General features: G+C 47.7%; 1 protein-coding gene across 16 annotated transcripts in view; it reads left to right on the top strand.

Annotated features, from left to right (window-relative positions):
- Nucleotides 1-24,890, top strand: part of DNM1 (dynamin 1) — a 224,605-nt gene that overhangs the window by 188,136 nt on the left and 11,579 nt on the right. For 10 of the 16 annotated variants that reach the window (XM_060251712.1, XM_060251711.1, XM_060251715.1 and 7 more), the window contains 5 exons: nt 3,384-3,493; nt 6,331-6,442; nt 13,233-13,403; nt 14,382-14,623; nt 16,105-16,323. In XM_060251712.1, the coding sequence (XP_060107695.1) occupies nt 3,384-3,493; nt 6,331-6,442; nt 13,233-13,403; nt 14,382-14,623; nt 16,105-16,323 (854 nt within the window). Of the gene's footprint in view, nt 1-3,383; nt 3,494-6,330; nt 6,443-13,232; nt 13,404-14,381; nt 14,624-16,104; nt 16,324-20,770; nt 20,851-24,890 lie in introns of those variants that run through there. The other 6 variants (XR_009556075.1, XR_009556078.1, XR_009556079.1 and 3 more) reach the window with 3 other exon arrangements.

Here is a 24,890-nt window from a genome sequence, read left to right as displayed (position 1 = left end):
AAGCTTCTTCTAAGCCTTTTAAAGTTACATCATGGCTGTTGGGGTGGGGCTTGCCCTGCCGGTCAGCTGGCTGGTGGCAGGGAGGATCCTGCAAAACTGGGAGATTCCCTGGACCAGACCTGGAGACTGGCAAGTGTAGGCCAGACCCAGCAGATCCACAGAGCAGAATTTTAGCCCCATCAGGGGTGGGGGCACATCAGGGAATGTTCTGGCCCCTCCAGTTGTACAACTGAGGAACTAACACTGACAAAAGTCTGAATTGTTAATTTCCGTTCCCTTTCTTTTAATAATCCGTGAGCTATAGTTTTAAATCTTTCCGAGTTGCGATTGTGTCGTTATTCCAGTGTTCCCTTGCAGCAAAGAAAATACCTGCCAAAGTGACAATGTGAAGGGATAACTTTTAGATTTACGTCTACATCTTTATTGTTATTGCCATTGTATTGCATCCATTGTTATACCCTTGTTATACCTTACATGATGCTTTGTATGTTTTAACTTCTAGTTTACTTTCCTTTTTCTTGAGATTTTTGTAGATTTGTAACAGCCGATGGCTAATTACAATAAATGACTGACTTATTCCACTGGTTAAAATGCCAATAGGGGAAATCCAGTAAGCTGTCGATCCATTATCCACTTCAGCAGTAAACTTCAGCTGCGCTAGAAACCACACCCGTTCCTTTGCTGTTGTGTTTCCTTGCTAGATTTTGGGATCCGAGGGCAGTCTGTCTGCCTTTTCTGTTCTTTTTTGCTGCCGCAACAGATCACATTTCATTTTTCCGCACAACACACATACCAGACAGCCATGCTTGCACACTAGGTGGATTTCCGTGGAAGCGGGAGTATTTGCCTCTCTTTCTAGAATAATGAGTGCCCCCCTCCCCTAGTCAACGGTAGTGCATCAGTCTCTGTCTAAATTCACAACACGCTTTCAGAATGGTATGTGGGACTCTCAGGCCAAGAAATCATCCCAGAGTTACGTACTGGTCATGCGTGGGCTTGGATTGGTGTTCCCATTAGGGTTCAAAGAAACACCAGCAAGATAGACCAATCTCACTTCTTGTGGAACTTCACACTTCGTATTTAAAGTGAGCCACATATGGATTCTCCCCCTTGAGTGGGAGAAGTGAAAAGTAACATTTCCCTTCTAAAATTAGATGTGCCTTGCATTCCTCATTCTCTGCTTCTTAATCCCGGCGATGTGGCGCTTGGCTGTGGTTGCTTTGTGGTGAGAAAAGAGAACTCCATGCAGGCTTAGGGACATTGAGGCAGCATGCCTGGTGTTTACCCCGACACCAGTGAGGAAGGTCTATCTGCATCACAGCGGGTTGTGAAAGGTGGAACCACAACTGGCATGTAGTTCTGCGTTCCTTTCAAAATGGTGCACAGCCGTCGCTGTTTGGTCTGCCACTGAAAGGGAGACAGGAGGTCCTCCATCGAGGCACTAATTAAACCCAGACTGGCTTGGCTTCAGCAGGATTCCTGAGTCCACATGTCGTTCTGCCCTGATCTTCTCTAGAGTCTCTGGCTCAGGGCTGTAGCCAGGATTATAAACGTCGTGGGGCACCCTTTCCCATCCACTGTGGGGCTTGCCGCTTCTCAGAAGCTTTCTGGGGTGGGGCAAAAGCTGGAGGCTCTGAAAGTGGCTGAGTTGAGGCAGCCACCCCTAGAACTTTGGAGTCAAGAAGAGACTGCACCTTGTGGGCAAGCAGGGGGGGTTTCCTTCCGCCTCCCTCTTCCCCACCCAGCACTTAGCAGCCAGCAGCTCCATCCATCCCCCCCTTCACATGGCTTCTTCCACCTCTTGCTCCTCTGCCTCCCTCCTCTTTGCTTGCAGATTTTGCTGCTGCCGTGCACTGTGCCCTGCTCAGCTCTCCCGGCTCCAGCAAGTGCTGATGACGCTTCAGCGGCTCAGCCATGGCAAAAAACGAAAAAAGCAGGCAGCCCCCTGGAAGTCGAGGGGGGGGGGGTTGCCTGGAAGTCAGGGGACAGTGCTCCCACTGGCCCCCTGTGGCTATGGGGCTGACTGGCTAGGCCAATGCTGAGGCCATTGGAGGGAGAGGAGGCTAATTCCATTTCATCATGCCTGGACCCTGATCATCCAGCTAAGAACCCTCTTTGTCCATAGCAGCGTTTTGTTTCACATTTTTATTTATTAGATTTAGTTTCTACTTTCTGCCTGATGACACAACTCGCGTCCGTCTAGAGAGGCAGGCTCTTGTCCTCAGACTTGTTTGGACATTGTCAGGACAAAGTTAGTGGCAACCCGGGTATGAGTTTTCATGCATCTTCTGAAGAAGTGAGCCGTGACTCGGGAAAGCTTCTGTCCTGCCACAGATTTTGTTAGTGGCCTATTTGGGCTGACACAGGAACTCCCCACCATTGGATTTAAATTGTACATTCAAACACGCACATCTGGGTCCCGCCTTGCTCCCGCCCTTATGTCGTGGTAGCAAATCTCCAAAGCACTTCCCTGTTGCCTTTCCTGGCTGTCTGAAGAGCCAGGGAGCACCCCACTCCCATGTGCTTGAGCGGTCTGACCACTCCTCCAGAGTGTGCACAGCCCATCTCTCTTCCAGCAGCAGGGGGCACGCTGTCTGACCTTCCCGGGGTGCCTTGGACTGTGTTGGCTTTTTTTCTGAGCCGGGAGGCTGCCGCCTCAAGCTGCCCGTCTGCACCCAGCCTTGAAGGTGTTGCTGGACTCTGGCTACTTTTGACTGCTGTAGACATGGCCACCTATCTAGGAAAAAAGAATGTATAACGCAGCAGGCTGATCTTCCCTTGCTTGTGTTCTTTTCTGAAGAGAGAAAGTGCAACCTTCCATTAGCCCTTGGACCTCTAGTAGATGTTCTTTTCATCTTCAGTTCTTATATTTTTTCAATTTCTGGGGGTCAGGGAATTGAATGTGTGGCTGAAAAGTTGGTGTCAAATGGAATTAATTAATTAAGGATTGCTGTTCTGATCTTGCAAGGCAATTCATGTGTTATGTTCATGTTATTCTTTGCCTATAGGGGCAAAACACATTTCTTGTATTTCATCTTAAGTAGGGTTGCCAACTCTGGGTTTGGAAATAACTTGGAGATTTTTTGGGGGGAGGGGAGTGGAACCCGAGGTGGGTGGGGTTTGGGGGGGAGGGGAGGGACCTCAGGAGGGTATAATGCCACAGACTCCACCCTCCAAAGCAGCCATTTTCTTCGGGGGAACTGATCCTGGTCTTCCAGAGATCAATTGTAATAGCAGGAGATCTCCAGGTGTGACCTGGAGGTTGACAGTCCTACTCACAAGTGGCCCTACCTACCTGATAGTAAGAAAATAGAGGACACCCATCCAGTTTAAGAGGCTCTAAGGATAATGAAGCTGAGTAATTCTTTTCTTCCCCCTTTCAGGAGAAGGAGAAGAAGTACATGCTACCAGTGGATAACCTAAAACTACGGGATGTCGAGAAAGGCTTCATGTCCAGCAAACACATCTTTGCCCTCTTCAATACGGAACAGAGGTGCCTGCCCCTTCTTTATGAAATTCCATTAATTCCCTCCTTCATTTCTGAGTTTCCTCCAATCATAGTGTGGTGTGACATCCCAATCCAGGGCCAGATCTACCCATTTTTTGAGTGGGGGCAAACTAAAAAATGGCGTCCCCCCACTCAAAAAATGGTGGGGGGGTGTGCCTGCCACCTCAGAGAAAGGGCTGGGGGCAGCGTTCGCGCCCTCCTCAGCTCTGGGGACGGTGCAAACACCACTGGGACACCTTCACTTTCTCCTCCTCGGGTCTACGCACACAGACCTAGGGAGGAGAAAAGTGTGGGTGGGGTGGCCAATTTGGTGCTCCCCCCGACAGCACCAGGAGCAGGCATCCCCTCTTGCACCACCCTAGATCCAGCCCTGTCCCAATCAGGTACCTATGGTGAAGCACTAATATCCAAACCCAGGGTTGTTGCAAACCCACTTCAAACCTTGATTTGGAGAAATTTGGTCTGAACTAGACCGTTCTCTCTCTCTCTCTCTTTGTGTTTTATTAATGTGTGTGCGTGCACTTGGAAGTCATGGTGACTTCTGGTGACTGACCCCTACTGGGGGCCTGGAGGATATTCAGAAAGGTGGCTGAATAAAGCCTACCCCTGCCCTCCTGACTGCTGGTATTCCTTGAAGTATTCCAAATACTTGCCAGAGTCGAACCTGCTTAGCTTCCAGGATCTGACGAGATCAGACTTGTCTGGGCTATTCAGGTCAGAACCTGGGCATAATTTTTTTAAAATTTCCTGTGTGTGAGTGAAAAAAGAATTTCCTCTTGATTGCGCATCCGATGGGTCCTGTAGATTGGATCTGGGGATCCATCAAATGAATGGGCTGCAATGTGCACTTTCCTCCCCTCAGTCATAAATGTCTTAAACCTGTTCATGAACTATATTTCGTTCTCAAGCTTTTAACAGAATGGTGTTTGCATTTTTGTTGTTGTTAGCACCTTGAATTTCTGGTAAGGAAAAGCAGGATATAAATACCAGAAATAAACTTTTGCAGAGCACTTTCTTTAAGGAGGGGGACTTGTTTACACAACCGCAATCTTCAGGAAACAGCCCAAAAAGTTGCTTTGACCTCTCGTTTGTTTACACAGGGTAATGAAATGAATGAAAACTGAGGGCAAAAGCCCTGCTCAGTGGCTCTTGACTCACCCCTCAGTCATCTTGGAATAAGTGACCACATAATCAACAGCAATGTCATTGTTTGAGCCTAGAAAGGCAGGCAGGTCTTTCCTGCAAATTGTGACCAGATAGCAATGCAGGATTTGTGCATTAATCTGTCATTTTCTACCCAGAAATGTGGAGAATAAAGCGCAGAATCAGTAGCTCTAAAAATAGTGTTAGGCATCCTTTTCATCTAGAGCTGCTTTGTCTCCTAAACCTCAGGCCCTGCGATGGAAGAGCAGGAGACATAGGGTTGCCAGCTCCAGGCTGGGAAATTCCTGGAGTTTTGCTGGTGGAGCCTGGAGAGGGGACCTCTGTGAGGTATAATGCCAGAGAGTCTCCCCCCAAGTCGTTTTCTCCAAGGGGATTGATCCCTATAGTCTGGTGATCGGTTGTAATCCCAGGAGATCTCAAGGTTCAATCTGGAGGCTGGTGATCCTAGGGGATCCCAGGGGTAAGAGTTCATGCTTAGCAGTCAGAGGGTGGAGCCTCATGGGATAAGTGACTGCAAGTTCCTGCGGAGAGCAGAAGAAGGCGTCTGACCTATCAGTGGATGATTTTGGCCTATGCCTAGAACATCATCCTTGGTTTGGGGAGAGCTGGGTTCAAATCCACACTCAACCATAAATCTTTATGGATGACTTTGAGCCTGTTACCCTCATTCATTCCAACCTACCCCTCAGCCTAACCTGTTGTGAGGGGGGACGATGCATGTGGTCTTGGGCCCTTAGGAGGAAGCTGAGATTAAAAATATAAAAGATAAATATATGCAGGAAATAGCCTCCCTCCCTCCCTCCCTCCCTCCCTCCCTTCCTTCCTTCCTTCCTTCCTTCCTTCCTTCCTTCCTTCCTTCCTTCCTTCCTTCCTTGTTCTGACTTGCCATCCCCTGCTACCTTCAGGCCTGGGCTGAAGGAACTGCACTGGCTTCCAATTATATTCCAAGTTCGCTACAAGGTGCTGGTTATCACCTTTAAAGCCCTATGTGGCCAAGGACCTGCCTACCTTAGGGACCGCCTCTCTCCACATGTTCCCCAGAGAGCACTAAGATCTAGCTCCCAAAGTCTTTTAAGGATCCCTGGACCAAAGGAGGCCAAACTGAAAGTAAGGAGGGAGCAGGCCTTCTCTATAATGGCCCCCCACTGGTGGAATCAACTACCGGAGGAAGTGCGAGCCCTGCGGGACTTTAATCAGTTCCGCAGGGCTTGCAAAACCACCCTCTTTCTGCAAGCTTATAAGGAACCCTGAAAGCGACATCTAGCCATCGGAATATACCTATTGAATATAGCACCTTAATTTATTGTAGTTTTAAATTTTATGTAACTGTTTTTAAATGTATTTATTAACTGTATTTTATAATTGTTTTATATAATATCATGGTATATACCATGTCCTGTTAGCCGCCCTGAGCCTGCTTCGGCGGGGAGGGCAGGATATAAATAAAATTTATTATTATTATTATTATTAGTTCTGGACACTTACCTCCTGGGCACCCTGAGGGAGGAACAGCCCTGTGTGTGTCAGCCTGGGACCAGTCCACCCAAATGTTCATAGTTTGCTTCCAGAGAAACAGAGACCCCAAGTGTGTATCAACAAAGACAGGCAGATGGCAGTGGATATGCAGCCTGGTCAACTGTTGTCTCTTTTTGCCCCAGGAATGTTTACAAAGACTATCGGCAACTGGAGCTGGCATGTGAGACACAGGAGGAGGTGGATAGTTGGAAGGCCTCCTTCTTGCGCGCAGGAGTTTACCCAGAACGTGTTGGGGTAAGTTAACATCCAACAAAGTCCTCATGAAAATACAAGAATGAATAAAATTGAAGCATCTTAGAACCATGGCTAAGAAGGGCCGAATTAGATGCAAAGAGGACAGCAAGCGTTCATGTGTTTGCCCCCTTTAACACGTAAATGCAGGTGCAGCAGGATGTTTTCAAAGGACACACAAGTGAGGGGGCTGAAACCTCCCCCTTCCTGAGATCCCACAGTTCTTCCTCTTATCTCCTTGCGGTCTGTCCAGCCAGGCAATTTTCTTACAACCCACGTCTGGAAGAGAATGGCCCAAAGCAGTACAGGGCAGGAGGCGAGGCAGAAGAGGGGGATAAGAACATAAGGGAAGCCATGTTGGATCAGGCCAGTGGCCCATCCAGTCCAACACTCTGTGTCACACGGTGGCCAAAGAAAAAACAGGTACTATCAAGAGGTCCATCAGTGGGTTCAGGGCACTAGAAGCCCTCCCATGGGATGGTTTAGATCTCCTCACCTGTGCCCTTTTAAATGTTAAATTAGGTTCAGACTCCTAGCTGCCTTATGGTACAAATTGGGTAGATATGTGCACAACAAATAGATTAGTTCTGAGGATGCTTTCAGATCTTCTCCAGGGACCAAAGCATTTTTGTAATCATCTGCAAATCAGATATCTGCTGTGCCAGGGCCTTTACTGATGGCTCCTTTTCCAAAAATCACTGGCAATGACTAGCACATGGGAATGGCAACAGTTGCTTAGAACTAATGACAGTGACTCCGAACATTAAAGATAATTGATACTCCTCTTATGAAGTAATTCTGCTTTCAGGTTTGCCATGACCATCGCTATTAGTGACCTTTAGGGTGAGATCACATGAGAGATTTGGCTTCATCTTGCCAAACTTCCCATTTGGGTGTAATGTACACGATCACATGCACACATCTGCAACCCTGAGTCCTAACATAAGAGAAGCCATGTTGGATCAGGCCAGTGGCCCATCCTGTTCAACACTCTGTCACACAGTGGCCAAAAACCCCAGGTGCCATCAGGAGGCCCACCAATTGGGCCATGACACCAGAAGCCTTTCCACTGTTGCCCCCCCCCCCAAGCACCAAGAATACAGAGCATCACTCTCCCAGACAGAGAGTTCCATCTATACCTTGTGGCTAATAGCCACTGATGGCTGCTCCATATGTTGAGCCAATCCCCTCTTGAAGCTGTCTGTGCTTGTCCTGTCTGTCCTTACCTCATCTTAGAATGGTCTGGGACCAGATTAAATAACTACCAGGAAATTCCCAGTAGCCAATCTCTAAAACACATACAGGGTGCGTTTCCCGGCTGTCTGAACAGCTGGAGTGCCTGATGCACCAGCCCTGAAAGCGCACAAGCAGTCTGAATGCTCCTCTTGGCCATGTGCAGTCCATACCTTTCCCAGCAGCAGAGCAGGGGGCTGTAGGATTGCCACAGCGTGGATCAAAGAGAACTGTTTTTTTTCAAAGCTGGGATTCTATCACACCAAATCCCCAGTGTGATCCCACCCTTAGAAACCCCCTAGAAAGAAGGGAAGGGCATCACTTGTGTCATGTTTTGCTGTTGTGTAACAGGGTGAATTTTTCTGCTGATTGGGAGCATTTTTACTTGATGAAGACAAAGAAAAGAAAACCAATTAGAAGGCATCAAAGAACCCGGATCTCATTGAGGAATCATTCTGACTTTGTATCATTTCATGGTCTCTTCTTTGTGTAGTCAGAGATTCCATAGCAATTTTGAGGAACAATTTAATCTTCAGCAAGAAACTCTCCCTTGCAAAGATATTAAACAAAAAAGGGAGAAAACTTAATTTCACTGAGGGAGACATTCCCAGAAACTTGGGGTGAAAGGGGATGGGTGGGTCTTTGGTACGAGCATGAAGGAGGCCTGTTCTGTCAACACAGTCATTTAAAATAGATGGCTTTAGCTTTTCTCATATAACCTGGAACACTGGCTAGGACCCTTAATTTTAAGACTCTTAAGTACCATCCTAATAAGACATACTCTCCTAAATCCATTGAGGTTAATAGGCTTTACAAGGTAGCAAGTCTTGTTGACTAAGGTTGCGGTCAGACTGGAAAGTAGGTGCGGTTTGGGTGCATTGTTAATTACTCTGTTGCATTTTGTGACAGAGATTTTCAATCAGACTCCCACCCTGATCTAGCCTCATCATGTGCTTCTTCCATGGTTGACCATTCAGATTAGTGCTGTGCAGAGGTGAAATTTTAGCAGGAACTCCTTTGCATATTAGGCCACACACCCCTGATGTAGCCAATCCTCCAAGAGTTTACAAGGCTCTTTTTTTATAAGCTCTTGGAGGGTTGGCTACATCAGGGGTGTGTGGCCTAATATGCAAAGGATCTCCTGCTAGAATTCCACCCCTGGTGCTGTGTGTCAATCGCAGAATACATAGTCTAATCTTTAAAAAAAAAGTTTTATTTTTTTTGAAAACATTTCTTGGGTGCACACGTGCGCCTGTGTGCATGTGCACTACCAGGTTCACACTTTTGAACTGGCACAAGTACACACCAGAGGAGTTCAGACATCCAAAAATGCAGGATGAATGCGTAGACATCTGTGAGTGCTGGACATTCTCTGGTGGCTGTTTACTTCGCATTCAGCTCGTCATACCACGGAGTGAGTACGACTGGGGAACAGATGCCAGATGTGACTGTGTGAACGAGCTGTAAGGGAGCAGCAACTATATCGGGCCAAACTGCCTGTCTGACCGCAGCCTAAGTGAGATTCTACCTAGATCCGTTGACAAGAACATGTGAGCTCTGAGCAAGAGGTGGCCAGTGGGGCCCTGCTCCTTATCCCATCCTCTAGCTTCTCCATCTCACCTTTTGCTCAGCTCCCTTCCTCTTCCGGTTTCCCCTTCAACTTTACCGTGGCCAGTGCTGCTGCCCCTTAGCCTAGCCAAAAAAGCTGCTAAATAAGCAAAAGGCGCAACTACTGTCCCTCTTGCCCATTCCTTCCACAGTCTTGTTGTCCTACCTGGAGACCCCCTTCCAGGAAGGGTTGTGGAGGACCAGAAGGCAAGGGAAGAATTAGGAGCCATGGCCACGTTTTCTCCTGCTTTATTTGAAGGTTGAAAGGGTAATGCCTACAAGCTGATGTAAAGGATAGAAACCCTAGGAATCCTCCCCCCGCCTTTTTTTTTGCACTCCTCACACCTCCATTATTTTTTCTGCCTGCTTCCCCCCCCCCTTTGTCTTCCTTCTCATGTACACCCCCAATTTCTCTTCCCATACGGATCCCATTTGTTTAATGTACACAAGCCCATGCAATCTACTATTGACTTCTCCTATTTTGGCACCATACCATACAGATCAGTTAAGGCAGTTGAAGTCTGTTTTGTGAGGTGATAGAATAATTCTGACTCTGTCTAGGACCATCCATAAGCTATATACGCCCACGTATCTCCCACTCCCTTCTGATCAAGCTTTGCCCTGTTTTATTCAACATGGTCTTCTGGGCAGGTGTGATTTGACCTGGGTTGCATGCTATCAGGAAGCAGGTATCTCCGCCTGCCCCCTCCCCCCCGCTCCCCCAAAGCATTGCTATAACTTTTGTGTGCTGCCCAGTTTTCCTCGTTTTTTCTGTGATCTTTCCCAAACCTCCATCGCTGTGATGTTTGGGGAAAGGTTGCTTGTAAAACAAGGATGTGTGGGCGGGAGACTCTAGATTTTTCTTCTGTCTTGCTAGCAAGGGCGCCATTCTCTCTTCCTCAGTCGCTATTGTTGCTCCCCACCCTGGGGGGTGTGTGGATTTTTTTTTTTTTTTAAATTGTAATTGGCACTGCAGTGTATTGCTATAATAATATCTCAATTATCAGTTTTTTTAAAAAAAGCTTTGAGAAAAGCCCTACCAGTGATGAGAGGGGGGAGGGAGGAAAAGGCTTTCAGAGGGGAAAGGAAAAGACTGTGCTGTGGCAGACACACCAGGACACCCCTGCATATCAGGGGAGGAAAGGAAGATTTGAAGTTCTTCCACGTGGTAGCACTTCCCTGAGGAAACCCCTGGTGTAGGGGGGGGGTGGTTTGTAGCAGGAACTCCTTTGCGTATTAGGCCCCACACCCCTGATGTAGCCTGTCCTTCTGGAGCTTACAGTAGGCCCTGTACTAAGAGCCCTGTAAGCTCTTGGAGGACTGGCTATACCAGGGCTGTGTGGCCTAATATGCAAAGGAGTTCCTGCTACAACCCCCCCCCCCCTACACCAGGAGTTTCCTCAGGGAAGTGCTGCCACGTGGAAGAACTTCAAATCTTCCTTTCCTCCCCTGATATGCAGTAGATTCTTTTGGGTGGGTCACAGGTTCTCATCCAACCTGTCTGCCCTAGATCCCGTGTAAGGGGTAGGGGAAACAAACCCTCAGGCGATCGGTAAGTAACTTTCATTAGGAGTCTGTTTTGCTCTTCAGACATCTCCTTTCAATCCCATTCATTTGACCATCTGCCCAGTCCTCATTACAAATGTGTTTTTTTTGTTCAGAGTTTGCCATACTTTTGTAGCCATAATAAGGGAATTGCCACCTTAGGTGATGTAAAGTAAAATTTGGGGATTTTTTTTTTTAATTTGTCACATTTTTTCTTGTTCTTGTTTTCCCTTGTTTTTGCTTTTTGTGCTCAAACTGGCCCGCCAGGACAAGGACAAAGTAAGTGACTGACAGCCCCCCTCTGCCTGTTCTGCCCCCTAGGGGGAAATCTCATCATCTGTTCCTGAACTGCTAGTTTTTTTCCAAAAAACTTTCTCTTTTTGCTTTCTACATTTTGTCTCTGTGTCCCAAGAGACACCTTCTTCTTTCTCCCTTTCTCTTTGCACTTCCTGCCACATCATCTGTTTATTTATTTCCATTCTTGCCTCGGGCTTTCTTTTTTACTCATCTGAGTCTCCCCCCCCCCCTTTTGGAATTCGATTGCTCAATTTCAGAGCTGTATCCAAAAGAGCCTTTTCCTCATCTTTATTTTTTTTTCCTATTTCTTTTGCCTTTTACTTTTACTTCCTCGTTGGTTTTTTTAGTGCCGCATTAGTGCTGCATTCCGATTTTGAGTTCCTCTGATCTTCTGTTGCCAAAGATCTTTGGGCTTTGCACATAAGATCTCGGCAACAAAAAGCACTCGAAGGGTTGGGGAAAGAGACCTGAAATAAAATCCCCTTCCTCTTTGAGAGACGGTCGCTTGTTGTCCCTGTCTCAGAAAATCTCCCAGCACTTCCTGCCCTGTGTTTCAACAAGAGGGCCTGAATGGAGAAACTCTTGTATGTGTGTGTCATTTGTAAAATGCTACTTTGAAACGGATTTAGTAAAAATGCTTTATGTTTAGAGAGAGCTGCTGTTCTAAAGGAGGGAGCCTTGCAGTCTTGCTCTTTCAGAGCTGAGCGGCTGCCAAGCAGATAGCCGTATGCCCTGTAGTTAACCAGAGCTGTTTATATTATAGTAATGTGTTTCTGGCTTATTAATAATGGTTTGATCCCCCTTCTCCCCCCCCCCAAACAAAAGCTCAGAGGAGTCTACAAGGGGCCATTACCACGGAAGCATAGAGCACCAAAGACTGAGGGCTTTTCCAGATGATAGGAGAAGACACCCCCCCTCCTTTATTGAATACTCCTTGTTAGCCTTCCAGTCCAGCATCGGCCACTAAGGGTGGCTAAGAATTTTAACAGAGGCATTGCAAGCAGAAGGTGACGTCTTCCCCCTACTGGGAGATCGTTTCAACTGCCGAATATATGCCTTTTTCACGGGGATTTCTGGTAGAAAAAAAAGCAATATCACAGTGTATTAAATTCAAGCCCTCACCGGGGTAGGCCAGGCTAGTCCAATCTTGGAAGTTAAGCAGAGCCGGCCCTGGTCAGTATTTGGGTGAGACCACCCTATTTGGGTGAGACCACTGAGGATAGCAGGGTTGCTGTGCAGAGGGAGGCAAAAATGGCAAACCACATCTTTTACCTTGGAAACCTGGGGGGGGGGGTGCCATAAGTCAGCTGCGACTTGACAACAAACAGGGTTTTTTTGTAAAAAAAGCCCAACATGAACTCATTTGCATATCAGGCCACACCCCCTGATGCCAAGCCAGCTGGAACTGTGTTCCTGCTAAAAAAAAAACCTCTGTCGGCAAACAAACAAAAAAGTAAGATGGAGTCGCTAAGGGATAGTTAACGTCCCGTTCCCTGCTTTACGGAACCCAAAAGCACAATAGCTCAAAAGGGGAAAAAAACAGCTAGCCACTCACAATAAGAAATGAATCAAAAGTCTATTTATATAATCACATGGAGGAAATGTATACACCAAGATACAGGTAAATCTACTTACAAGAACCCTGGAGGAGAAAAATGCAAAATAATTCAATGGAAGTAAAATGCAAACCCAAAAGCTGATAAATAACATGATGACTGATCCAGGTGGGCAGCAGTGTGACAAAGTTAGAGTCCAATAGCACCTTTAAGACCAACAGTTTTATTCGGGATGTGAACTTTTGTGAAAGAGGATTCTCAGTATTATGATCGCACCAGCTCTTTCTCCCAGCCTTGCCCCTAATCTGGAAGTGTGGGGAGCACTCTCATTAGCCCATCTGTTTCACTATCTCCCCCTCCCCCCCCCGGCCTGTAATGACCTGGATGAACTGAGAAATTACTGGAGGGGAGAGGTTCAGCTCTGGAAACAAGTCCCTTCCCCTTTTCATCTTGCTGCCTTTGTTCCTCTGCATCTCTCGCTGTCTCTCTCTGGCATCGATGGGGGAGGGGGTCTTATTAAAGACGCCATCTGTGTCTCCAACATCTTTGTGTAGTCCAGCGAGTCAGAAGAGAACGGATCGGATAGCTTGATGCATTCCATGGACCCTCAGCTGGAGAGGCAGGTGGAAACCATCAGGAACCTCGTGGACTCCTACATGGCCATCGTCAACAAGACCATTCGCGACCTCATGCCTAAGACCATCATGCACCTTATGATAAACAATGTAGGTATCCCACTGAACAGTCATCTAGATGCATGGGATAGTTTATATAGACTGGGATAACGGCAGCATGGCTTATAATATGGTCCAGTGTCCAGTGGGGAACTTCTAATATAATGGCTGGGTAGAGAAGTAAATTCCATTGAATTTAGAGAAGCTCTCTATATTCATTTAAAGATTGTAAGTTTAATGCAAAGAGACAGGGAAGGGGCTTTTAATGTATCTGCAAAACTGGCAGGTAGAGATCAACTCTATGTTAGGAAGAAGCTGGTGAAGAAAAAGAAGAAGAATAGGGAGGAGAAAAAGAAGAAGAAGGGGGAAGGAAGAGGAGGAGAATAGGAATAGGGAAAAGGAGAATAGGAAGATGAAGAAGAAGAATAGGGAGGCGGAGGAGGAGAAGAGGGAAGAGAAGAAGAATAGGGAGAATAAGAAGAAGAATAGGGATGAGGAGAAGAATAGGGAGAAGAAGAAGAATAGGAAGAAGGAGGAGGAAAATAGGAAGAAGAAGAATAGGAAGAAGAATCATAGGGAGAAGAATAGGAAGAAGAAGAATTGGGAGAAGAATAGGAGGAGGAGGAGGAAGAAGAAGAAGAAATTGGATTTATAGCTCACCCTTCACTTGAAGTCTCAGAGCAGCTCACAACCTCCTTCCCTTCCTCTCCCCCCACAACAGACACCTTGTGAGGAAGGTGGGGCTGAGAGAGTTCTGAGAGAACTGCTCTTGAAAGAACAGCTCTGAGATAACTTGTGATTAACCCAAGGTCACCCAGCAGGCTTCATGTGTAGGGGAATCAAACCCAGATTAGAGTCCAGTGCTCTTAACCGCTACACCAAACTGTCTCCCAATATAGTATTAATACTATTTAGTATAATATAGTATTAATACTATCCTGTAGTAGTATTAATAGTATTTAGTATAGTAATATAGTGTTCCAGATGTACTCTAACTTTCCGACCCTCTTTTTTTCCTCTCTCCATCAGACAAAAGAATTTATCCACTCAGAACTGTTGGCGAACCTGTACTCTTGTGGAGACCAGAACACCTTGATGGAGGAATCGGCTGAACAGGCCCAGCGGCGCGACGAGATGCTGCGCATGTACCACGCCTTGAGGGAGGCGCTCAACATCATCGGAGACATCAACACCACTACCATCAGCACGCCCCTGCCCCCGCCGGTGGACGACTCTTGGCTGCAGGTGCAGAACATACCGTCCGGACGCAGGTACCAGAGGCTCAGGGGGAGCCCCCGCAGACCTTCCTGAGGCCTCTTTGAGCGACCTGGCGGGGGCTGCTGCCGGAACAGGAAGGAAGGGCTGTGGGGTGTTCCGGTTTTGCATGGTGTCAGGTGACTTCTTTGAAGTCTTCCGAGAGATTGCAGGAAGTGTGAAACACACCTTGGCATATCGAAGGGCCTCGTGGTCCATACAAAACATGACCAAGTTGTTTTTTTCCCCTCAGAGAGTTGGAGGCAGTTTGTCAAAGAGATCAGTGCTTTTAAGAAGAGCTTTTACTTTGGCAAGAATGAGTGCTCTTCCCTCAGCGGTCTTGGAGGGCAGATACAGGATTTTTTTTTGTAGCAGGAACTCCTTTGCATATTAAGCCACACAGCCCTGATGTAGCCAATTCTCCTGGGGCTTACAGGGCTCTTCTTACAGGGCCTACTGTAAGCTCCAGGAGGCTTGGCTGCATCAGGGGTGCGTGGGCTAATGTGCAAAGGAGTTCCTGCTACAAAAAAAAAGCCCTTGGCAGATTTAATAGAGTATCATACTCTAATACAACATGCAGATGCTCATATGATAAAATAGAAACTATTGAACATATGATTATGGAGTGCCCTCTATTCAACTAGTTGAGGGCTGTTTTAGTCATCCCTTTACGTAAAAACAAGGAACTGCTAAATGTGGGAGCCCAGGTGTCCTGGCCACTATCAGATACAATGATCGTGTCACCCTCTTAGTGGCAAAAATTCATAGGCGCAGTAATCAAATATAAGAGAAAATAATACTGAATAAGGTCTTTTAAAATAATGTTTGGTTCTAACTTCTGCTTAGGGCGATAGCTGTATGAGCAGTGATGATAGATAGATAGATAGATAGATAGATAGATAGATAGATAGATAGATAGATAGATAGATAGATAGATAGATAGATAGATAGATAGATAGATAGATAGATAGATAGATAGATAGATAGATAGATGGATGTATGAGCAGTGATAGACAGACAGACAGACAGACAGACAGACATCAGTGCTCATAGTGTGTACCTGGCCCCACTTTTGCCTCTGCTCAGGGCTGGAATTCTAGCAGGAGCTCCTTATCATATTAGGCCACACACCCCTGATGTGGCCAATCCTGCAAGAGCTTACAAAAAGAGAGCCTTGTGAGCTCTTGGAGGATTGGCTACTTCAGGGATGTGTGGCCTAATATGCAAAGCAGCTCCTGCTAGAATTCCACCCCTGTCTCTGCTTAATGAGTTTTGCAGAAATTAGGGTTTTTTTACCCTCCCCGCAACAAAAAGCTGAAAACCTTTGTCTTTTACAGGAGGTCAAAACAGAGATGTGTTTCCACCACAGCTCGCAGCGTCTCTTTCAAACTGCTTTTATTCTCTTAAAACGATTGCCTGGAAAAATAAGTTTGTTGTAGGATTTAGAAAGTCCCGCTAGCCCCTTGCCCCTGCAGTGAAGTCTCTCTCTCTTTGCCAGGTCTCCCACATCCAGCCCTACACCACAGAGGAGAGCTCCGGCAGTCCCGCCCTCCCGGCCCGGATCTCGAGGCCCGGCTCCTGGACCTCCGCCTGCTGGTGGTCCCACTCTGGGTGGTGCACCTCCTGTGCCCTCTAGGCCAGGGGCCTCCCCGGATCCTTTTGGGCCTCCCCCTCAGGTTCCATCTCGGCCCAACCGTGCACCTCCGGGTGTCCCCAGGTAAGTCAGAGATCATGCAGTGAGTAGAAGGCGGCTTGGGGCATCAGCTTCCCTAAGGGCCCATCCTCTTGACAACAGAGGGTGGTTGAGACAGGTAACGGAGGTCTCCTACTGCTCCATGAATGTTTGCTCTTACTCTAGTCTCTTGTGTGCTAAAGTTTCCCTTGAAGGAGTACTTTGACTGGGAACATGGCCCTTCATCCCTGGCAAAGCTGGGTCAGGAAAGTAGTTTGGGCAGTCCTGATACGTGGTAGTCCTGACTGCAGGTGGTGATATTAGGAGGTATCAATTGGAAAGCTCAGGAGCAAGATGCATCAGAGACGAGTGTGCCATGAAAAGGTTTGGATTTATTATTAAAACATATTCTGGGCAAGTAAGAACATAAGAGATGCCATGTTGGATCAAGCCAATGGCCCATCCAGTCCAACACTCTGTGTCACTCAGTGGCCAAAAAACCCAGGTGCCATCAGGAGGTCCATCAGTGGGGCCAGGACTCTAGAAGCCCTCCCACTGTGCTTCCCCCCAAGCACCAAGAATACAGAACATCACTGACCCAGACATAAGAACATAAGAGAAGCCATGTTGGATCAGGCCAATGGCCCATCCAGTCCAACACTCTGTCGCCAAAAAAGCCAGATGCCATCAGGAGGTCCACCAGTGGGGCCAGGACACTAGAAGCCCTCCCACTCTTGCTCCTCCCAAGCACCAAGAATACAGAGCATCACTGCCCCAAACAGAGAGTTAAGAACATAAAAGAAGCCATGTTGGATTAGGCCAGTGGCCCATCCAGCCCAACACTCTGTGTCACACAGAGGCCAAAAAAAACAGGTGCCATCAGGAGGTCCACCAGTGGGGCCAGGACACTAGAAGCCCTCCCACCACTGCCCCCCCAAAGCATCAAGAATACAGAGCATTATGTGCCCCAGGCAGAGAGTTCCAACAATAAGCTGTGGCTAATAGCCACTGATGGACCTCTACTCCTTATATTGATCCAATCCCCTCTTGAAGCTGTCTATGCTTACAGCCGCCATCTCCTGTGGCAGTGAATTCCATGTATTAATCACCCTTTGGGTGAAGAAGTATGCATTTGTCCAGGACAGTCTGAAGCAGACCTATACCCTACTAAATCGATTGAAGTCACTGAACTTCCAATGGTAAAATTCAGTTTAGGATTGCACTGTGCATGTAGTAACCTCAGTCAGTTTGTTCATGCAATCGATAGGACAATAATCTGGAAATGGAGGCTGACAGAAATGGTGGGATTGAACGCTTCCCTTCTGCTATGTGCGGAAAACTTCTCACTTAGGGGAAAGGGAACCAGTCATGGCACACGCAAGGAGGCGATTTTAGCATCTTACTATTCGTGATTCTTTGTGTCATGAATCCTGAATTTGAGATGCAATTTGACATCTGTATGCACAAAAAAACCCTCCTCAAATTGTATGAGATTATGACCATGTGATATAACCAGGAATTTTACGAATAAGCCCATCGTCTTTACTTATTCTCACAGATGTTATTTAGGGAATGCACTAGGTGCCGTTTGCTATAATGTCACACAAAGCAAAAAGAAAAGCTCTTGAGAACATTGCAGATCTCAGCTCTGAGAAGTGAGGAAGGTGGGGGAGCTGAATAGTATTTCTCTAGCTTGCCTTCAGCAGCTGTGTGGGCATAACTAAGTGAGGGCTTCCCTTTCACAGCTATGTGGGATGATGCCAGAGTGAAGTCTAGAATAAAATCTGAGTTTCACAGGGCCCAGAGGAAAAAATAAAGCCTTCCACTTGCACCTTTTTTCCAGCCATAGTTAATCCAGGAAGATGTGGGTATTACTAAACAAGGGACCAAAACCTGCCACAGGGAACCGCTCACACTCCTTAAAACTTTTCTTCCTACGACAGATTACTCAGAGTAGCATGTTAATCAGTGGTGGCCAAACTCATTTAACGTTAACAGCCACAGTGATCAGATGTTTGAGAGCCACAAGGAAGGAAGGAAGGAAGATGGGGAAGGAGAGGTGGAAAGAAAGCAACTTTAACTTTAAATGCATTCTCCAAGCTGATGGCTGGTTTGAAGAAGTGATTTAAGGAGAGAAATGCCTTCTTCAAGGCAGCTGACAGGCAGCGAGGGTTTCGAGAGCCGCACAGTATGTGTGAGAGAGCCACAGTTTGGCCACCCTTGATGTTAATTAATGCTGGTGTGTGGCAGAAGCATCCTTATTAAGAAGAGCACAGACTGGATATGCCTCTTATACAACGGTACGTAAAGATCGAATGAATACTGGGTCGAATAGTTCACCCAGCTCTCGACTCCCACTGGCTCTTTGGAATGCCAGGCCGAGGATTCTGGGTTCGGATCACAGCTTTTCTGGGGCTACCCTGGTCTTTTGCCGCTGAGCATTGCTGTGTAGCTGTGTTGGGGATCTCCAGGTAGGAGCGGGAAGGGATAAGTCCCCAAGAGGATGCAAAAGGATATTTTGTTTTAAACCGTTAACTTGTTGGTGTTCAGATGGTTCTGGCCCACCTGCAGCGTCTCCACCTGGCCCGTCAGCCACCTTCCTGCAGAGCCCTGCACACACCTGTGCCTCACAGCATCACTTCGAGTTCATAGCACACCCCCATTCGCATTTGTGGTTGTCAGCATGCGCTGCTGCTATTGCTGCTGCTACTGGGCATCGCCGAGGTCACGTTTTCTTTTCTTTTTTTTACTTTCTTGTGTTCATTTTCTCCCTTTGAGTTTTATTGTACTTTAGCTTCCCCACCCCCCGCCCCTTGCCGATTTTCTTTCTTCTCCCTGCCCTCAGTGCCATAGTCTCTTTCCCTGGGTTTCCTCTTTCTCACACCTGCAGATTCATTTCTTTTTTTTCGCGCGGATGATATATTCTATATACTGCAAGGATATTCCATGCAGGCTGGAATGAATGGGGTTTTGCTCATTTCCTCCTCCGCTCCACCTCTCGCAGAACACCTTTTTGCCTTGACATGGGCCACGGGTGGGCCTCAGGATGCTTTGGAAGTGAGTTCCTCTATTGCTTTTGCCTGAGCCTTTCCACTCAGAGGCAAAGAAGAGGGTGGGGTCTGTGTGCGCACACCTGATACTGCTAGGCTTTTATAGGCTAAGCATCCAGGGCAGGGCTTTTTTTTGTAGCAGGAACTCCTTTCCATATTAGGCCACACCCCCTGATGTAGCCAATCCTCCAAGAGCTTACAGGGCCTACTGTAAGCTCCAGGAGGATTTGTTTTTTTTTTTAATTTTATTTATATCCTGCCCTCCCCGCCGAAGCAGGCTCAGGCTCAGGATTGGCTACATCAGTGAGTGTGACCTAATATGCTGCAAAAAAAGCCCTGATTCAGGGGCTTCAGCCCTCACTCCTGCCTTTTGCCCACACAGAAGAGGGAGGGCTGGGGGAAGGAAAGCATTCCGGGACGAGCTGTGCAATCCAGGCAAGTGCCAGTGTGGAGGTGCCCCATGAGAAGACACACCCATCTTTTCCAGGTTGCTCCCCACGTTTCTGGTGTAGCACTAAACCAAGAACATTAGAAGCTGCTGGGGGGAGGTGGCCTTCAGCCAAAGCGTGGAAATAGCTCGGCCAGCATGAATGTTACTAAACTGCTGGCAGACTCCCCAAATGCTGCCAGGATCTTCCAAGGCTTGGGGCTCTGACTGTAGGCTTGGGGCTACAGTCAGAGTTCGCTTGAAGGCAACTTGTGCACCCAGTTGTTCCATAGCTAGTCAGCTCACTCCCTAGGATTGCCCTTCCCCAGTTGGGGGTAGGGGATGCACCGGTTTGGAGCCCCAAACGCAATAAAAGCCACAGTCATCAAACCCATAAGGTTAACAGTTTAAAAACTCCAATTGGGACTGCCAGCCATAAAAAGCTAAACCAGTCAATGCAGTCCTAAATAAAACTGCCTCCTGAAAATGGACAGTGAGGGAGCCAGGTGGACTTCCCCATGAAAGTTTTTCCACAATTGTGGGGCTGCCACAGAGAAGGCCCTGTCTTGTGTAGCCACCAAACGAGTGTCTTTAAATGGAGGGACAGTCAGGTGGGCATCTCCCCACAATCTCAATTCCTAGGCAGGAGGTTATGAGATAAGACAGTCTTTCAGTCTGAATGGCTTGCAGGAGCACAGGAAAACTCTCTCTCTCGCCTCCCCCTCCCTCTGTCTCTAACCCCACCTCCCCCCCCCCTTCATCCCCAAGTCCTCCCATTCCACCAGCTGTTTTCACTCTCCTTCCTCGAGGAGACCCCTCCTCCATATACAAACGGCCCCGATGGCAACTCATTTTTGTTCTGCCATCTCTTGTATATAGAATAAGAAGAGTTCACACTTGGCAGCGAGGCCTGAATCCTCTCGCTGCCAGTGAACAAGCAACCATCTTCATCGTTGCTGTTTGTTTTCTTTACTTCTTCTTCTTCCTTGTTTTTTTGTTTTTGTTTTTTTCAAAGATCTGGCTTTTCTGGTGGAGAATACTGAATGAGGCCCAAGTCTGAAAGGAAGCGTGTCAGCCCTTTGAGGTGTGTGCGTGTGTGTCTGCATACAAAACTGTGGGGGCGCACCCGGACTTTATATGCTTTGAATTTCTCTGTGCGTATGAGCCTGTGCCCAAGAACCTAAGCCGTGCATCTTGTTTTGTGGTTGTGGGATATAGCAAGGTAGATGAATAGCTCTCGGGAGCCATGCGTGTAGATGCCCCCCCGGGAGAGGACTGGAGGCATGCATCGTTGCCTTTTCGGGTGGGTGGGACTGCTGCATTCCCAAGTGAAACTGTAAAGAAATGAGGGCATCGACTTCAGTTCACTTAGTAAGGTGGAACTCTGTTGGGGATTTCACTTCCAGTGTCTCTGAAGTTGTTTGCATGAGAAATTCATCAGCCGAATGTGTGTGTGTGTGTGTTGTGTGTGTGTGTGTGAAGTGCTAACAAGTTGCAGCTGGCTCACAGTGACCCCTGCAGGGTTTCCAAGGCCATTGCCTGCCTCTGTGTCACAATGACCCTGGACTTGCTTGCTCGGTGCCCTCCCATCCAAGTCCTAACCAAGGCCAACCCCACAGCTTCCAAGATCTGATGAGATCAGGCCAGTCCGGCCCATCCAGCTCAGGGTCCTAAGCCAAAGAATAGCTATGTTTTACGTGTTCCCTGCTTAAAATGAACACCATCCTTAAATACATTAGAACAGGGGTGTCGAACTTGTTTGTTATGAGGGCCGGATCTGACATAAGTGAGATCTTGTTGGGCCGGGCCATGTTGGGTTGAGCCAAGCCATGCTGGGCTGGGCCGGGCCATGTGTGTACCTATTTGAGATTAGGTAGCAGAGATATAAATTTAAAGATGCTATCTTTGTATTTCTCCCATGGGATCCAGGGAACTGGACAAAGGAAACTGGCTCTTTCCTTCCTTCCCCAGGGGACTGGGGGGAGGAGCCTTAGCCAGTAGAAGGAAGACAGGTTTGGCTCAGTAGCTCTGCTATGCAATTGAGAAAGCCTGGCAAAGCAAGCTATTCCTCCCCCCTTCCTTCCCAAGGGAGGAGCCTCAGCCAATGGAGAAAATAGAGGTTTTGCTCTGTAGCTCCCGTACAATTGAGCAAGCCTTGCAAAGCAAGCTGTTATACAGAAGGAAGCAAGATATAGGGACAAGGAAGCAGATGACAGCCAGGTGCTCGGGGGTCTGATAGGAGCCCTCCGGGGGCCTGATTCGGCCCCCAGACTGCATGTTCGACACCCCTGCATTAGAATGTCCTGAAGTTACTTGTCATGTTTAGGAGCCAAAAAAAGAGCCTTGTAAGCATTGTTCCCTCTAAGCTGCAGAGTCTTGTGAGCAAAAAATCTACTTTGTGAGCTACTGGCATTCACGTGGTAAGCTACTGCATCAATTATTGTGCTCTGGGGCCATTTTTCCTGAGCTAAGACAAAAAGGTGTGAGCTGGAGGCTAAAAATCTATGAGCTAGCTAGCTCATGCTAACTCAGCGGGAGCACTGCTTGTAAGCTCTTGGGGGATTGGCTACATCAGGGGTGTGTGGCCTAGTATACAAAGGAGCAGCTGCTCGAATTCCACTCCTGGTAACAAGGAAAGTGTTGTGGAAACCAAAGAAGTCAGATGGATGGTGTATTATCATTTTTGAAGGGCATCATCCACCAGCTCTTACTTTTTTAACCAGAAACATTCCTGTTCTAAAAGACAGTCCCTCCTCACCCCCCCCCCCCCCACCAGCATTCTCATTTTCAGGGCTTTTCTGGAGCAGGAATGCACAGGAACACAGCTCCAGCTAGCTCGGCATCAGGAAGTGTGGCCTAATATGCAAATGAGTTCCTGCTGGACTTTTTCTACAAAAAAAAAGCCCTGTGTGAAACCAGGGCATTTTTTAGAGCAGGAACACACAGGAACGCAGTTCCGGCTGGCTTAGTGTCAGGGGGTGTGGCCTAATACACAAATTGCTGAGCTTTTTCTTTAAAAAGCTCTGTGTGAAACAATGGTGCCATCAGGGGGTATGGCCTAATATGCAAATGAGTTCCTGCCGGGCTGCTTCTATTTAAAAGGCCCTGCAGTCATTTTCCTTGCTTGTGTGTTCCTGTTGCTTCAAGGGCCTTTTCCGGTTCTGCGCATGTTTTGCTCCCTCTCGTGGTACAGCTCTTTATGTCTGGCAGATTTAAACTGCAGGTTTTTAATGTAATATCAAAGCGACTGCTAGAGGGAGAAAGACACATGTGGAACAGATAGCCCTCCTCCCCCCCCCCCCCCCAAAAAAAAAGCAACAGGAACACATAAGCCTGGAAAATATGAATGCAGAACAGCCCATACTCTCATTCTTTAAATGTAAGTTGCCACGGCACAAATCACAAAGCGGTTTTCAAATGATTTGCTGGTTGCATTAATCAGTGACTCAGGCACAGGCCTCTGATTCAGTGGGAGCTCACAGGAGCACAGCTCCTGAACCTTTCTGAGAGTTCCACCTCCTTGTCCATTGAATAGTATTGCAGCTGCATAACAGTCCCTGGATGAGCTCCACCACCTATTTTTCTACAAAACGACCCCTGCTCAGGCATGATAGTGTACCTGTCGGCCTCACCCTGGCAGCAGCCCTGGCTAATTATGAGAAACAGCAAGGAATATATATATAGCTTTTCATAAGATTGCATTCCTTAAGAAGAAGAAAAAGATATTGGATTTATACTCCACCCTATACTCTGAATCTCAGATTCTCAGAGCGGCCTACAATCTCCTTTACCTCCCCCCCCCCAGTAGTCACCCTGTGAGGCAGGTGGGGCCGAGAGAGCTCTCCCAGAAGCTGCCCTTTCAAGGCCAACCTCTGCGATAGCTATGGCTGACCCAAGACCACTCCAGCAGCTGCAAGAGGAGGAATGGCCTCGGGTCAGCCATAGCTATCGCAGAGGTTGGCCTTGAAAGGGCAGCTTCCGGGAGAGCTCTCTCAACACTTACTGATCTACAAAGCAGATCTGTAGCCCTCATGTTTCGGTGGTAATTAAATAAAGGGAAATTTGGAAAGAGACCCTAATGAGGCTGCGCAGGGTTTGGACCTAGACTTACAGCCACATGAAGACACGGCTCGTAACACTTGCCTCGTGTAACTGCATTTACATGTTATATTTGTATCCCATTTTAACGCTCAGATTTTAAAGCTCCCACTGTCCTAAAACTCCTGTCTGTTTCCTCCCCGTGGATGGAAGCTGGATGCAAGAGGGAAGGGGGCTGTTAGCCAGAGTGTGATTCTTCCAGGAGGAAAAGGTGCCTGACCTCCGTCTGGGGCGACTGAGGCCAGCAAGGGGTCTTCATGAGCCTTTTGCATCACTTTAGAGATCTGGATTAGGGTAGCTTTGCTGAGCGTGATCCTTCTGCTGCTGCTAGAGCATATGTGCAAATGGATCCAGGAGTGCATTGATTTTTAAAATTTAAAAGAGAGTTGGCAAAGGAAGTGGACTTTTATTTGCACCGTAAGTATCTGAAATGTATCTGCGAGAAAAAGATATGGGCTGTACTTGAGCTACTAAATTACTACCAGAGAGCTAAACCCAAAAGGAATCTTGAACATATGAACATATGAAGCTGCCTTCTACTGAATCAGACCGTCGGTCCATCAAAGTCAGTCTTGTCTACTCAGACTGGCAGCGGCTCTTTCTCCAGGGTCTCAAGCTGAGGTTTTTCACACCTACTTGCCTGGACCCTTTTTAGTTGGAGATGCCGGGGATTGAACCTGGGACCTTCTGCTTCCCAAGCAGATGCTCTACCACTGAGCCACCGTCCCTCTTGTGGTACATTAAGGCAGGGGTCTCCAACCCCCGGGCCATGCACCAGTACTGGTCCATGGCCTGTTAGCCACCGGGCCACGGAGCAAGGCAGAGGTGCCGCACCGCCACTCACTCTGAAGCACCACCTCTTTCATTTGCCCAGGTCCCAGGTTGGGGGGAGGGGCAGCGCAGCCTCAACCTTCGCCTACCCCTCATTTAAAGACCCCGGGGGGGCAGGGACGGGGTGTGGGGGCAGCCTGGGGCAGCAAAAACCCTAGCACCCCACCACCACCGGTCCGTGGAAAAATCGTCTTCCACAAAACTGG

This window comes from Heteronotia binoei, chromosome 12 (assembly GCF_032191835.1).
Source record: "Heteronotia binoei isolate CCM8104 ecotype False Entrance Well chromosome 12, APGP_CSIRO_Hbin_v1, whole genome shotgun sequence".
NCBI lineage: Eukaryota > Metazoa > Chordata > Lepidosauria > Squamata > Gekkonidae > Heteronotia > Heteronotia binoei.
The sequence above is the reverse complement of the archived record's forward strand: the minus strand, read 5'-3'. Positions and strand labels throughout refer to the sequence as shown.